At 36.1% G+C, this 14,241-nt stretch overlaps 1 protein-coding gene across 1 annotated transcript in view; it reads right to left on the bottom strand.

Annotated features, from left to right (window-relative positions):
* Window positions 1-143: 143 nt before the first annotated feature.
* LOC145331472 (uncharacterized) overlaps window positions 144-14,241 on the bottom strand; it is a 57,406-nt gene continuing 43,308 nt past the window's right edge. The window contains exon 13 of the mRNA XM_080176151.1: window positions 144-266. Within this exon, the coding sequence (XP_080032277.1) occupies window positions 159-266 (108 nt within the window). The 3' untranslated portion in view covers window positions 144-158. The remainder of the gene's footprint in view (window positions 267-14,241) is intronic.

Genomic DNA, 14,241 nt, shown 5'->3' with positions numbered 1-14,241 from the left:
TTGTAAAGTGAATGATTTATTTAAATTATAAAATTGCGCGAAATGCCAACAATTTAATATTAAATATAATGTTGCAGGGTAAGAAAGTAATAGCTCGTAAGTGGCTAAAACTGTTTGGAAGACAAACGTACACCGAGATATGGAGTAGCAACGCTAATTTAATATTGGTAAAAATATTGTTCCTGTTTAAAGATTGTCTCCAATCTGACTATTGTTGCTTTGTCCACTTTAGTTGGCTCATACTTTTCTATCCATTCGTACTCACTGGGTAGCAAGGCTTTTAGATAGAAAATAGGATAGCTTGCTAGCTAGTTAGATATTATACAGGTTGGAGCAAATAAATCTGGACTGTTTAAAACGGCCATAGCGTCAAAACTACTTAACCAATCAGGACGTTTGACCTCACTATAATATATATATATATATATATATATATATATATATATATATATAATTACCTTTTTGCATATTAAAATCTTAGGACGATGGAGGAGGTGTACTTTGAGCTGACCGCTGAATAAGTTAAACAATGCAGATTCGAGATGCGCCGTAGTCTACCCTGAAATATCGACCTCAGACCATCTGTAGGAGATATTGTATACATATGAAACTTGCTGGAGATACTGATAAGGAAAGACTAGATCTCTATATAAATCTACTCCGGCAAATTAAAACTTGGCCTAATTGAACCTAACCTTTCAAAGAGGTATAGTAACATAACATATTATTTTTAATGAATTTTACTTTTTTAATTTATATAAAGGGGGAGGTCATTTTCTAGTAAATTCCGTAAAGGTGTGTGTGTTATAAGGCCTAAAAATAGTAGTAGAACGATAAGGTGCTCTATATATTTGTATTCCCTATTGAATAGAACAATAGGGAGCACCTTATCGTTCTACTACTATTTTTAGGCCTTATAACACACACACCTTTACACACTTTTACGGAATTTACTAGAAAATGACCTCCCCCTTTATAATAATCCAAAAATACATGTTTCGTTATAAAAAAAGTTAGAGATTATTTTTTAAACTTTCCCATTTTTTCAAATTTCAAAGAAAGTTTAAGATTAACGTGTAAAATAAACTTTAATTACAAAATATAACCAAAGAAATATTTTTAAATTAGATTATTTGAAAAAGTTTTAATGGCACTACTGTATTACTTAGGGTTGTGTGTGCGTCTGAAAGAAATGATTTTTATAATTAGGGTAGGTCCGTCTGTCTGGAACGGTTAGCTCTTTTCATTAATTTAAACATGTTAGAATTGGCCCTTCAATTTCAAACTTTGCATGATGAGTGCTATAACCGTTCTAACAATTCCCTACAATTTAGAAAGCATAGCAACTCTATAATCGTCAACAGAAAGTCCATACGGCTATTTGGAATAAATTACTTTTTAACCTTATTAACAACATTTTTATGTATTATAATTATCCTATTCATCTGATTTTTGGGCGTTATCCTCTTAGATAGGGGGAGGTAGGTTGCAGCTTATACCAATAACGAAATTAAATGGAGAAAAAATCACAGAACCTGTACGTGTTTTTCAGCTGTCATTGGGGGGCAACACATCGTAAAATTGACAACCTCTCCATTTGCCCCCAAAATATTATTTTAGATTTATTTTCCTTGTTGGTTATACCTTATACCTGGTTAGGTTGTGCTAAAATTCCGTAAAAGTGTGAGTTTTCAGGCTTAAAAACATTAGTACAACTATTAAATTTGTGTTAACTTGAAAAAAAAAAATTTCTATAGTTCTTTTCAATATAAGGATTACAAATATTTAGTGAATATTATCGATATTCAAGTTTTTTTTAAGCCATAAAAACTAACACTTTTACAGAATTTAAGCACAACCTCACTATCCTTATTTACATTTTAAATTTTTTTGTACCCCTCTGACATACATAACTATGACATATTTCTGGGAGAGAACAAAATTTTTTTTAATTAGGTTATAGGCTAGGCCGAGCTTCGCGGCAAGAAAATAGAAAAGTGAAAAAAACTCCTAAGTGAATAATACCGATTTTTGAATTACACAATGTTATAATTTTGTTCAGACTTATATATTTACAGTTAGACCCACGAAAAAGTTTTTTTTACGGTTTACAGCCCTTATTTCTTAATGCATCATCAAAAATAGCATATATCCTTGTTCTCTATACATTTCCACACAAGCATATATATAAAAAAAAACCGGAGATTTTTAGAGCTAAAGTTTTGAAAAAGTTACTGAGCAAAAAGTAACTTTTAACATGTTGAAACAACTTTTTTAGCAAAATTAAATTAGAAATCCTTTTATTTTTGTTACTAGCAGAAACTTTATACAAAAATGAAATAAAAAATTAAGGTTTTAAGTTAAAAGCATTTTTTACACATATTTTTTGAGTCTTTTAGGTTTAATGACATTTTGAAAAATAATTGTTTTAGATTAAAAAACAAATAAATTGTTTTTGTTTCATAATCCTAACTTTTATAACAAAAAAGGGGTATAGTCCTTTCCATGACATCGCTCCATATGGGGCGATGATTTTCTATAGCTCCTTCAAGGAGCTATAGCATAGCCTCTTATCATATGGAGCGATGTGATAGCCCCTTTTAAGGAGCGTTCATATCGCCTCTTATGATAAGAGACTATGCTATAGCTCCTTCATGGCCTCTTAATAGCTCCTTTGAAGGGGCGTTAATATCGCCTCTTATGATAAGAGGCTATGCTATAGCCCCATGATGGCTCCTTCATAGCCTCTCCATCGCCCCTCCGTAGTCCCTTACCTTAATTTATATAACAACCCACTTGATGGCCCCTACATCGCTCCTCCATCGCCCCTTCTCCAAATTTATATTACATTGTACTTTGATGGCCCCTACATCGCTCCTACATCGCCCCTACATCGCTCCTACATCGCTCCTTCATCGCTCCTTCTCCAAATTTATATTAAATTGTACTGTGATGGCCCCTACATCGCTCCTACATCGCTCCTTCTCCAAATTTATATTAAATTGTACTGTGATGGCCCCTACATCGCTCCTACATCGCTCCTTCATCGCTCCTACATCGCCCCTTCATCGCTCCTTCTCCAAATTTATATTACATTGCAACTTGATGGCCCCTACATCGCTGCTACATCGCTCCTTCATCGCTCCTACATCGCCCCTCCATCGCTCCTACATCGCTCCTTCTCCAAATTTATATTAAATTGTACTGTGATGGCCCCTACATCGCTCCTACATCGCTCCTTCATCGCTCCTACATCGCCCCTTCATCGCTCCTTCTCCAAATTTATATTACATTGTACTTTGATGGCCCCTACATCGCCCCTCCATTGCCCCTCCATCGCTCCTACATCGCCCCTCCATTGCTCCTTCATCGCTCCTTCTCCAAATTTATATTACATTGTACTTTGATGGCTCCTACATCGCCCCTCCATCGCTCCTACATCGCCCCTCCATCGCTCCTACATCGCTCCTTCTCCAAATTTATATTAAATTGTACTGTGATGGCCCCTACATCGCTCCTACATCACTTCTACATCGCTCCTACATCGCTCCTTCATCGCTCCTACATCGCCCCTTCATCGCTCCTTCTCCAAATTTATATTACATTGTACTTTGATGGCCCCTACATCGCCCCTCCATCGCTCCTACATCGCTCCTTCATCGCTCCTTCTCCAAATTTATATTAAATTGTACTGTGATGGCCCCTACATCGCTCCTACATCGCTCCTTCATTGCTCCTACATCGCCCCTTCATCGCTCCTTCTCCAAATTTATATTACATTGCAACTTGATGGCCCCTACATCGCTCCTACATAGCTCCTCCATCGCTCCTCCATCGCTCCTTCATCGCTCCTACATCGCCCCTTCATCGCTCCTTCTCCAAATTTATATTACATTGCAACTTGATGGCCCCTACATCGCTCCTCCATCGCCCCTTAATAGCCCCTTACCTTAATTTATATAACAAAGCTCCTATATGGCCTCTCTATCGCCCCTTAATAGCCACTTAATTTAATTATATAACATTGCCCCTACATAGCCTCTCCATCGCCCCTTAATAGCCCCTTACCTAAATTTATATAACAAAGCTCCTATATAGCCTCTCCATCGCCCCTTAATAGCCCCTTACCTTAATTATGTAACATAGCCCCTACATAGCCTCTCCATCGCCCCTTAATAGCCCCTTACCTAAATTTATATAACAAAGCTCCTATATAGCCTCTCCATCGCCCCTTAATAGCCCCTTACCTTAATTATGTAACATAGCCCCTACATAGCCTCTCAATCGCCCCTTAATAGCCTCTTACCTTAATTTATATAACATAGCCCCTATATAGCCTCTCCATCGCCCCTTAATAGCCCCTTACCCTAATCTATATAACATAGCCCCTACAAAGCCTCTCCATCGCCCCTTAATAGCCCCTTACCTTAATCTATATAACAAAGCTCCTACATAGCCTCTCCATCGCCCCTTAATAGCCCCTTACCTTAATTATGTAACATAGCCCCTACATAGCCTCTCCATCGCCCCTTAATATCCCCTTACCTTAATTATATAACATAGCTCCTACATAGCCTCCCCATCGCCCCTTAATAGCCCCTTACCCGATTTTATATAACATAGCCCCTAAATAGCCTCTTCATCGCCCCTTAATAGCCCCTTACCTTAATTTATATAACATAGCCCCTACATAGCCTCTCCATCGCCCCTTAATAGTCCTTTACCTTAATTTATATAAAATAGCCCCTATATAGCCTCTCTATCGCCCCTTAATAGCCAATTTATATAACATAGCCGCTACATAGCCTCTCCATCGCCCCTTAATAGCTCCTTACCTTAATTTATATAACATAGCCTCTCCATCGCCCCTTAATAGCCCTCCATCGCCACTTAAAAGCCCCTTACCTTAATTTATATAACATAGCCTCTACATAGCCTCTCCATCGCCCCTTAATAGCCCCTTATATCCTCCTTCAAAACAGTTAGCCTCTCTATCGCCCCTTAATAGCCAATTTATATAACATAGCCGCTACATAGCCTCTCCATCGCCCCTTAATAGCTCCTTACCTTAATTTATATAACATAGCCTCTCCATCGCCCCTTAATAGCCCTCCATCGCCACTTAAAAGCCCCTTACCTTAATTTATATAACATAGCCGCTACATAGCCTCTCCATCGCCCCTTAATAGCTCCTTACCTTAATTTATATAACATAGCCTCTCCATCGCCCCTTAATAGCCCTCCATCGCCACTTAAAAGCCCCTTACCTTAATTATGTAACATAGCCCCTACATAGCCTCTCAATCGCCCCTTAATAGCCTCTTACCTTAATTTATATAACATAGCCCCTATATAGCCTCTCCATCGCCCCTTAATAGCCCCTTACCCTAATCTATATAACATAGCCCCTACAAAGCCTCTCCATCGCCCCTTAATAGCCCCTTACCTTAATCTATATAACAAAGCTCCTACATAGCCTCTCCATCGCCCCTTAATAGCCCCTTACCTTAATTATGTAACATAGCCCCTACATAGCCTCTCCATCGCCCCTTAATATCCCCTTACCTTAATTATATAACATAGCTCCTACATAGCCTCCCCATCGCCCCTTAATAGCCCCTTACCCGATTTTATATAACATAGCCCCTAAATAGCCTCTTCATCGCCCCTTAATAGCCCCTTACCTTAATTTATATAACATAGCCCCTACATAGCCTCTCCATCGCCCCTTAATAGTCCTTTACCTTAATTTATATAAAATAGCCCCTATATAGCCTCTCTATCGCCCCTTAATAGCCAATTTATATAACATAGCCGCTACATAGCCTCTCCATCGCCCCTTAATAGCTCCTTACCTTAATTTATATAACATAGCCTCTCCATCGCCCCTTAATAGCCCTCCATCGCCACTTAAAAGCCCCTTACCTTAATTTATATAACATAGCCTCTACATAGCCTCTCCATCGCCCCTTAATAGCCCCTTATATCCTCCTTCAAAACAGTTAGCCTCTCTATCGCCCCTTAATAGCCAATTTATATAACATAGCCGCTACATAGCCTCTCCATCGCCCCTTAATAGCTCCTTACCTTAATTTATATAACATAGCCTCTCCATCGCCCCTTAATAGCCCTCCATCGCCACTTAAAAGCCCCTTACCTTAATTTATATAACATAGCCGCTACATAGCCTCTCCATCGCCCCTTAATAGCTCCTTACCTTAATTTATATAACATAGCCTCTCCATCGCCCCTTAATAGCCCTCCATCGCCACTTAAAAGCCCCTTACCTTAATTATGTAACATAGCCCCTACATAGCCTCTCAATCGCCCCTTAATAGCCTCTTACCTTAATTTATATAACATAGCCCCTATATAGCCTCTCCATCGCCCCTTAATAGCCCCTTACCCTAATCTATATAACATAGCTCCTACATAGCCTCTCCATCGCCCCTTAATAGCCCCTTACCTTAATTATGTAACATAGCCCCTACATAGCCTCTCCATCGCCCCTTAATATCCCCTTACCTTAATTATATAACATAGCTCCTACATAGCCTCCCCATCGCCCCTTAATAGCCCCTTACCCGATTTTATATAACATAGCCCCTAAATAGCCTCTTCATCGCCCCTTAATAGCCCCTTACCTTAATTTATATAACATAGCCCCTACATAGCCTCTCCATCGCCCCTTAATAGTCCTTTACCTTAATTTATATAAAATAGCCCCTATATAGCCTCTCTATCGCCCCTTAATAGCCAATTTATATAACATAGCCGCTACATAGCCTCTCCATCGCCCCTTAATAGCTCCTTACCTTAATTTATATAACATAGCCTCTCCATCGCCCCTTAATAGCCCTCCATCGCCACTTAAAAGCCCCTTACCTTAATTTATATAACATAGCCTCTACATAGCCTCTCCATCGCCCCTTAATAGCCCCTTATATCCTCCTTCAAAACAGTTATACACCTTCCCAGGATCTATTGGAAGCTACCCTATAAAGGAGAACCATATTGGTTCTGCAGTTAGCGATCTTCTTTGATACATACAGACAATGATCCTGTTACTTTTTATAAGGATTAAAAATAAAATGGCCTAAAGCCATCTCATTACCCATAGGAAGCTTCACTGTAAAGGAGAACCATGTCGGTTTAGTGGTTAGCAAGGTACAGACAGACATACATACAGACAAAGATCCTGTTACTTTATTATAAGGATTAAAATAAAATAGTTATTAACCTCCCCAGGACCTATGAGAAGCTACCCTATTAAGGAGAACGATCTCAGGACCTATAGGAATCTTCACTGTAAAGGAGAACCATATTGGTTCATCGGTTAGCAAGATCCTTCGGTACAGACAGACATTCATACATACAGACAAAGATTCTGTTAATTTATTTTAAGAAATACAGATAAAATTGTTATAAACCTTTCCAGGCCTAAAACCATCTCAGGACCTAATTTCTGCCGTTGACAACTCGAGTTAAGTTACTATATTATTTTTACAATGTTTAACTTATCTGTTATTATTGGCTGACGAAAAGTTTGGGCAAAAAAAAAATTTATTCTTCAATGAAATATCTCTCCAGTATAATTTTGCCAAGTGCTAATTTATTAAGAATAAAGTTTGCCACAAATTTACCAAAAAATCTCATTGTCATTTCGCCAGGGAGGATTAGGATAGTTCCCAAAGTGTTATAAGTTGGCTTATCCAAGAGTGCTGTCTAGTCTCCAAAGTTTTATAATACCGTTTTCTTATTCGTTAGATTAACAACCTTGGGGACTTTTTATTGTTTTGTGATTGTTTAGTTCATTAAGTTGAGTGTCTAAATGTTTCAACCACTAATTCTAAACTAAAGAAGGGGTAATTTTGTGAATCATCAATGGGAATAATTAATATATAAACATACATATATATACAGTGTTTTTTTTTATGAGAGCATTTTTGAAAGCAATTTTACCCTACTTATAGTTATCAGAATTTAATGATTAATGGCTTATTCTCTTCGTTTTTTATAACCATTAACAGAAAAGCAAAAAAATATTTCAGTTTTTATTTAAAAAGTACAGTAAATTCAAAATTTCAAAACATGGGTGTCAACATCTAAAATAGTTATTTCTCGCATCGTATTATAAACGGCTTTCCGCGGATATAGAAAGTACAATTATGAGATTAAAACTAGTTTTTTTAGCCCCGAGGTGCAGAAGGCACCGGCTAAAAAAACTGGGTTTAATCTTATGATTGTACATATCTATATTCGTAGAAAGCTGGATATAATACGATGCTAGACATAGTTTTTTCGTATGGATGAGAACCGGTTCCTATCCACCGGATTCAAATGAATACGAGAAATGGTTTTAGCGCATTTTTCTTATGCTCAAATCTTCTACCCTTTCCAAGAATGGAGGGAGTACATTGGGGGGCCAGTATTCCCTCCCTGGTTGAGATATGGCCTTCAAATTTCAAAATGTTCTAGTACATGTCACAAGTATCACAAGTAGTATCTATATAAATTTTTAGCTCAATATCTCAACTTTGAAGCGTTTTGCAGCCATTCTTGCAAAGGTAGATTATAAGAAAAATGCACTAAAACCATTTTTAGATGTTGACACCTAAGTTTTAAATTTTTTAATTTACTGTACTTTTTGAATAAAAACTGAAATATTTTTTGCTTTTCTATTAAAGGTTATAAAAAAGAAGAGAATAAGCCATTAATCATTAAATTCTAATAACTATAAGTAAGGTAAAATTGCTTTCAAAAAAGTTCTCATAAAAAAACACACTGTATATATGTATATATATCATTTTATCGACAATCGTCTTATCCCTGTAGATCTCTGATTATCAGAGCATTTTTGAAATATTTGCTGCTTATTTTTTGGCTGCCTTTGGCAAAATAATTTTTTTTCATAAAAAATGTATACAAAATTATCGTATTAATTTGGTAAATATATCATTGCACTTGAATTATTTTTAAGTCACTAACGGCTAATCCCATAGATGACCCTAGGAGTACTTTAATGAATAGATGTGGTGGAGAGGGGGGGGAGGGGGAAGGTTAAGAATTTAAGGGAAGTGATACCTTCCGGGGGCTGAAAGTGTTAGTCCCCTCCCCAAAATGAAAACTTTTCCTGCGAGTAAAATAAGCTTCAATGTAAAGGAGAAGCATATCGGTTCAGTTGATACTGATAAACATCCTGTTACTTTAATGTAAATATTAGTTTAAGGATAGTCTGTATAATCTCAGGGATAAAGGAAACATTAGGCAATTTTTACAATAGTCTCCAAAGTTTTATAATGAAGTTTTCTTATTCGTTGGCTCAAAACTTTGGGGACTTTTGTCATATTTTGGTTGTAGTGTTGCAATTTTGTGTATCGTTATTAGGGATGGATAAAAATTTATCGGCCATTGTCTTATTCCTTTAGATCCTTGGTATAATCAACTGAATAACAGTTCCAACAACAAAAATTAAGATATTGCTTCGCTTTTTATGGACAAATATCCTGTTATTTTATTATAAGGAAAAAAAATAAACTATCTTAAAATCATCTCAGTACTCAGCGGTTAGCAAGATCCTACGGTATAGACAGACAGACATACATCATATCGGTTTAGCAGCAAACGAGATCCTTTGCTACAGACAAAAAAAAACTTTGTATATCGACTAGCGGCTACGCCCCCAGCATCTATTGGCTCTGTATTCAAAGGGGAATGAATAAAAGCCTAAAGCCTTCCCAGGACTTAAAATAGAATAGCCTAAAACCATCCCTCGACTTAAAATAAAATAGCCTAAAGCCATTACAAGACAAATATTAAGCTTACCTGAAATAGAAAGCCCAATCTGTTTAGTAGTTATTGAGATCTTAAGTTTCAGAACAGAAAGCCTTACTAACGTGGACAAACACAGGATATTTCGGACAAATGTCGGAGTGGACATTATATAAGTAAAACGCAGAAGTGTCTATAATATCTTAAAAATTAGGTTTCAACAACATTTGTTTAGTTATTTCTACACAGGTTAGGTTAGGTTAAGATATAAATATACAAATAAGCCCCCTGCAGGGGTTAGGCATATAAAAAAACCTATTTGACAGTTGTAAACAATGTGAGAAAAAAATATGTTTTAGTTTAATGAAATGTTCTATCTGTTTCAAACCTTTGCCTTTCGATAGAACTTACCTACTTTGGAAAACTGTTAGACTGATTTTAAAATTTCAGTCTGTGAGAAAAGATATTCAAGATTTTTTTTTGTTTTGAAAGATTTTTATCTTATAAATAAAATAAAAGACACTCCTGCGTTTTACATAAGCAATGTCCACTCCGACGATTGTCCCATTCCTAGGTTTGTCCACTCCAACGTTTGTTTATGTTTTACTACTTTATATAATAGGATAATATGTATTCTTCTTTTATATTTCTCTTTTCTTATTCACTTGCAGCTGCGCTCTTTTTAATGTAAGGAGGCAGAAAAATAGCCTAAACCAATTAGGGGCTTAAATCTGAAAATGAAAAAGCAAAAAACCATCCCATGACCTATGTGAAGCTTCCCTTAAATGGAGAATTTAGTCAGTTTATGAAATTTTTAAGCTTCAGACCAAAAAAAATACTTTTTTTGTTAAAAGAGAGACTTTTCTACAATTAGGGCTAGTCCTTTCGTCATTGCTCTTCTCATTAAGTTAAGCATGTGGTTTTCTCTGCTATTGTTAAAGATAGACTGTTGAGATTTTTAGTGAATATTCCCATGACATATGTATATCCAGTCTATAAATTATTTTGTCTGTCTCTCAATTATGCTTCAAAAGACTTAGGTTTCGTGATAATCTTTGAGTAATAGCATATTCTCTTAAAGTCTGCTCTATAACTTACTTTGTCTGTTTGTCCATTATATGATCCTTATTCAATATTCTATTTAACTAAAAAATTTCATTCTCTTAGTTTATTTTTTTTCTTTATTTCATTATGTTATTATATTATTTATATTTATTTTATTAATTCATTATATTTTCATTATAATTTTCCTTTTTAAATGCGAAACTTTTCTATAGTAAGGATTGGTTTGTCCGTACGTCCAAACGGTTAGACGACATTTTCTTTAATTTAGACATGTTATAAATATCCTATCGATTTCAAACTTTGCAGAATGATTTCTATAACAGTTGGGTACAATACTATATTCATTACTAGAAAGTATGTACGTCCATTTTTTTGTATAATATCATTGTCCCATTCATCTGGGTTTTGGAGTAATGTTTCTTAGGACAACAAGGTTTAGTATTATAATCAAATACTAAAAATAAAATTATGCCCTTTTACTATATTCTATACTAGCAGATTCGCCCCTAGCCTCAGGGGCTTTGCCCCAAGAGGTGATAAAATTTTTTTTTGGCGAAATTCGTAATAGGACCAAGAAAATCTTCAGCAAAAAAAAAAATGGGGGGGGATTTTTTTGTTTTTGGGGGGGTTGGGGGTATCCCACCCCCCAAGAAAATAGCCTAAAACCACCACAGGACCAGTAGGTATATTCCCTGAATAGTAGAATATAATCGGTCCAGTGGTTACCGAGATCTTAAGGGACTGACAGACGGACAGACAGACGGACAGACAGACGGACAGACAGACGGACAGACAGACAGACGGATGGACAGACATCATTCTACTTTGTATTATAGATTTACGCTAATTTTAACAAAATTTATGTTTGACCTCCTGATTTTAGAGCTTTGCTTTTGTGAATGTTGTTATCCTTGTTATCTTGCTTTTTTTTCCTTTTTCATAACCTATTATATAAAGTAGTAATCTTTTTTTTGTCTGTAGAAAAGCTAACCGCTGAACCTATATGGTTCTCCTTTACAGTGAAGCTTCTTTTAAGTTCATAGAGGGTTTATAATTATTTCGAGGGAGGGTATCTCCACCCTCCCAGAAAATTCACCCCAAGAAAAATATTACCCCATCCCCTCAAAAAATCTTTTTAACTTTTTAAAAGCAAAGCTTTTCTATATTAAGGATCAGTCCGTACGTCCGTAACGGTTAGCTATTTTCGTTAATTTAGGCATGTGATTCCTGTAGTAGAAAGGTACGATTTAGAAAGTCTATAATCATTATCAGAATATCCATACGTCCATTTTAAGCATACTAATTATTAACTTACAACAAATTTTTATGTATCAAAATTATCCGATTAATCTGATTTCTGGGATACTGATTCCTAGGACAACAAAATAGAATGTTATAAGCGAATCATATCTATAATCAAGTCCAAAAAATGTGAGTACGTCCTTAAGCATTTTCCTGCATGTTAGCAATTTCTCAATAAATTTACTTACAATTTTGTTTCGAATTTTAAATTTATGTTCTGACTATTCAGTTCTGACACTCTACATTATTAATGTTCATTAAAGGACGCCTGCAAGAAATAACACGCTTTAACTGCTAAAAGACTGCCACAAGAAGACCCAATACCCCAAATTATAAGCCTTCAGCTTCAATAACAAAAAAGTTCTAGGCATTTCAAAATAGCATTTTATGTACAATGGAATTTTTGAAAGATTTCCAATGCTCATAAAAGAAAAAACAATATTAAATTACGTTGCCTAGACATAAAATTATAACCTTATCTTTGTCAGAAACTTAGATTGCCTGTAACTGATTACATTTTTACAATAAAAACACCACATTTCATAGTCAAAATCTATGAAAAAAAATCGATTTAAATTGCATTTTTAAACGAAAATCATAGCGGAAACAAAGGGGTAAACTAATACAAGCTTAGCTGTGATTGGTTGTTAAGCTGATTCAGCCTTCTGATTGGCTACAGTACATTTGGTACAACGCAAGTAAAACTTATTTTTTTTTAATGATTTTGACTATAAAAATGGGTATTTTTATTGTAAAAATATAATTAGTTACTGGAAACCTAAATTTATGACAAAAATAAGCTTATAATTTTGTTTCTAGGCCACGTAGTTTAATTTTAAAGTTTTCAACATGAGCATTGCAATTCTTTCAAAATTTCCATTGTACATAAAATGTCATTTTAAAATGCCTAGAACTTTTTTGTTATAGAAGCTGAAGGCTTCAAATTTGGGGTATTTGGTCTACTTGTGGCAGTCTTTCAGCAGTTAAAGCGTGGTATTTCTTGCAGGCTTCCTTTAAACTTTTTTCTACCGTTTCAGAGCTTTGCTTTTATAAATGTTGTCATCCTTGTCATCCTTTTAAAACTTAAATTTAAAACTGTAGAGGGTCACATTCCTTCCTTACCTTAATGCCCTACCTTCTATAATGAAGGGGCAATACAATTACAGAGGCTGTACAGGAGCCATAAAGGGCCTATGTTATATAAATTAAGGTAAGGGGCGATGAAGAGGCTATGAAGGGGCTATGTTATATAAATTAAGGTAAGAGGCTATTAAGGGGCGATGGAGAGGCTATGTAGGGGCTATGTTATATAATTAAGGTAAGGGGCTATTAAGGGGCGATGGAGATGCTTTGTAGGGCCTATGTTATATAAATTAAGGTAAGAGGCTATTAAGGGGCGATGGAGAGGCTATGTAGGGGCTATGTTATATAAATTAGGGTAAGGGGCTATTTAGGGGCGATGGAGAGGCTATGTAGGGGCTATGTTATATATATTAAGGTAAGGATTATATAAATTAAGGTAAGAGGCTATTAAGGGGCGATGGAGAGGCTATGTAGGGGCTATGCTATATAAATTAAGGTAAGGGGCTATTAAGGGGCGATTGAGAGGCTATGTAGGGGCTATGTTACATAATTAAGGTAAGGGGCTATTAAGGGGCGATGGAGAGGCTATGTAGAGGCTATGTTATATAAATTAAGGTAAGGGGCTATTAAGGGGCGATGGAGAGGCTATGTAGGGGCTATGTTATATAAATTAGGGTAAGGGGCTATTTAGGGGCGATGGAGAGGCTATGTAGGGGCTATGTTATATATATTAAGGTAAGGATTATATAAATTAAGGTAAGAGGCTATTAAGGGGCGATGGAGAGGCTATGTAGGGGCTATGCTATATAAATTAAGGTAAGGGGCTATTAAGGGGCGATGGAGAGGCTATGTAGGGCTATGTTATATAAATTAAGGTAAGGGGCTATTAAGGGGCGATGGAGAGGCTATGTAGGGGCTATGTTATATAAATTAAGGTAAGGAGCTATTAAGGGGCGATGGAGAGGCTATGTAGGGGCTATGTTATATAAATTAGGGTAAGGGGCTATTTAGGGGCGATGG

This window comes from Acartia tonsa, chromosome 11 (genome assembly GCF_053477335.1).
Source record: "Acartia tonsa isolate MP-2025a chromosome 11, ASM5347733v1, whole genome shotgun sequence".
NCBI classification, from domain to species: Eukaryota; Metazoa; Arthropoda; class Copepoda; order Calanoida; family Acartiidae; genus Acartia; species Acartia tonsa.
This window is presented reverse-complemented; position numbering and strand designations above follow the sequence as displayed.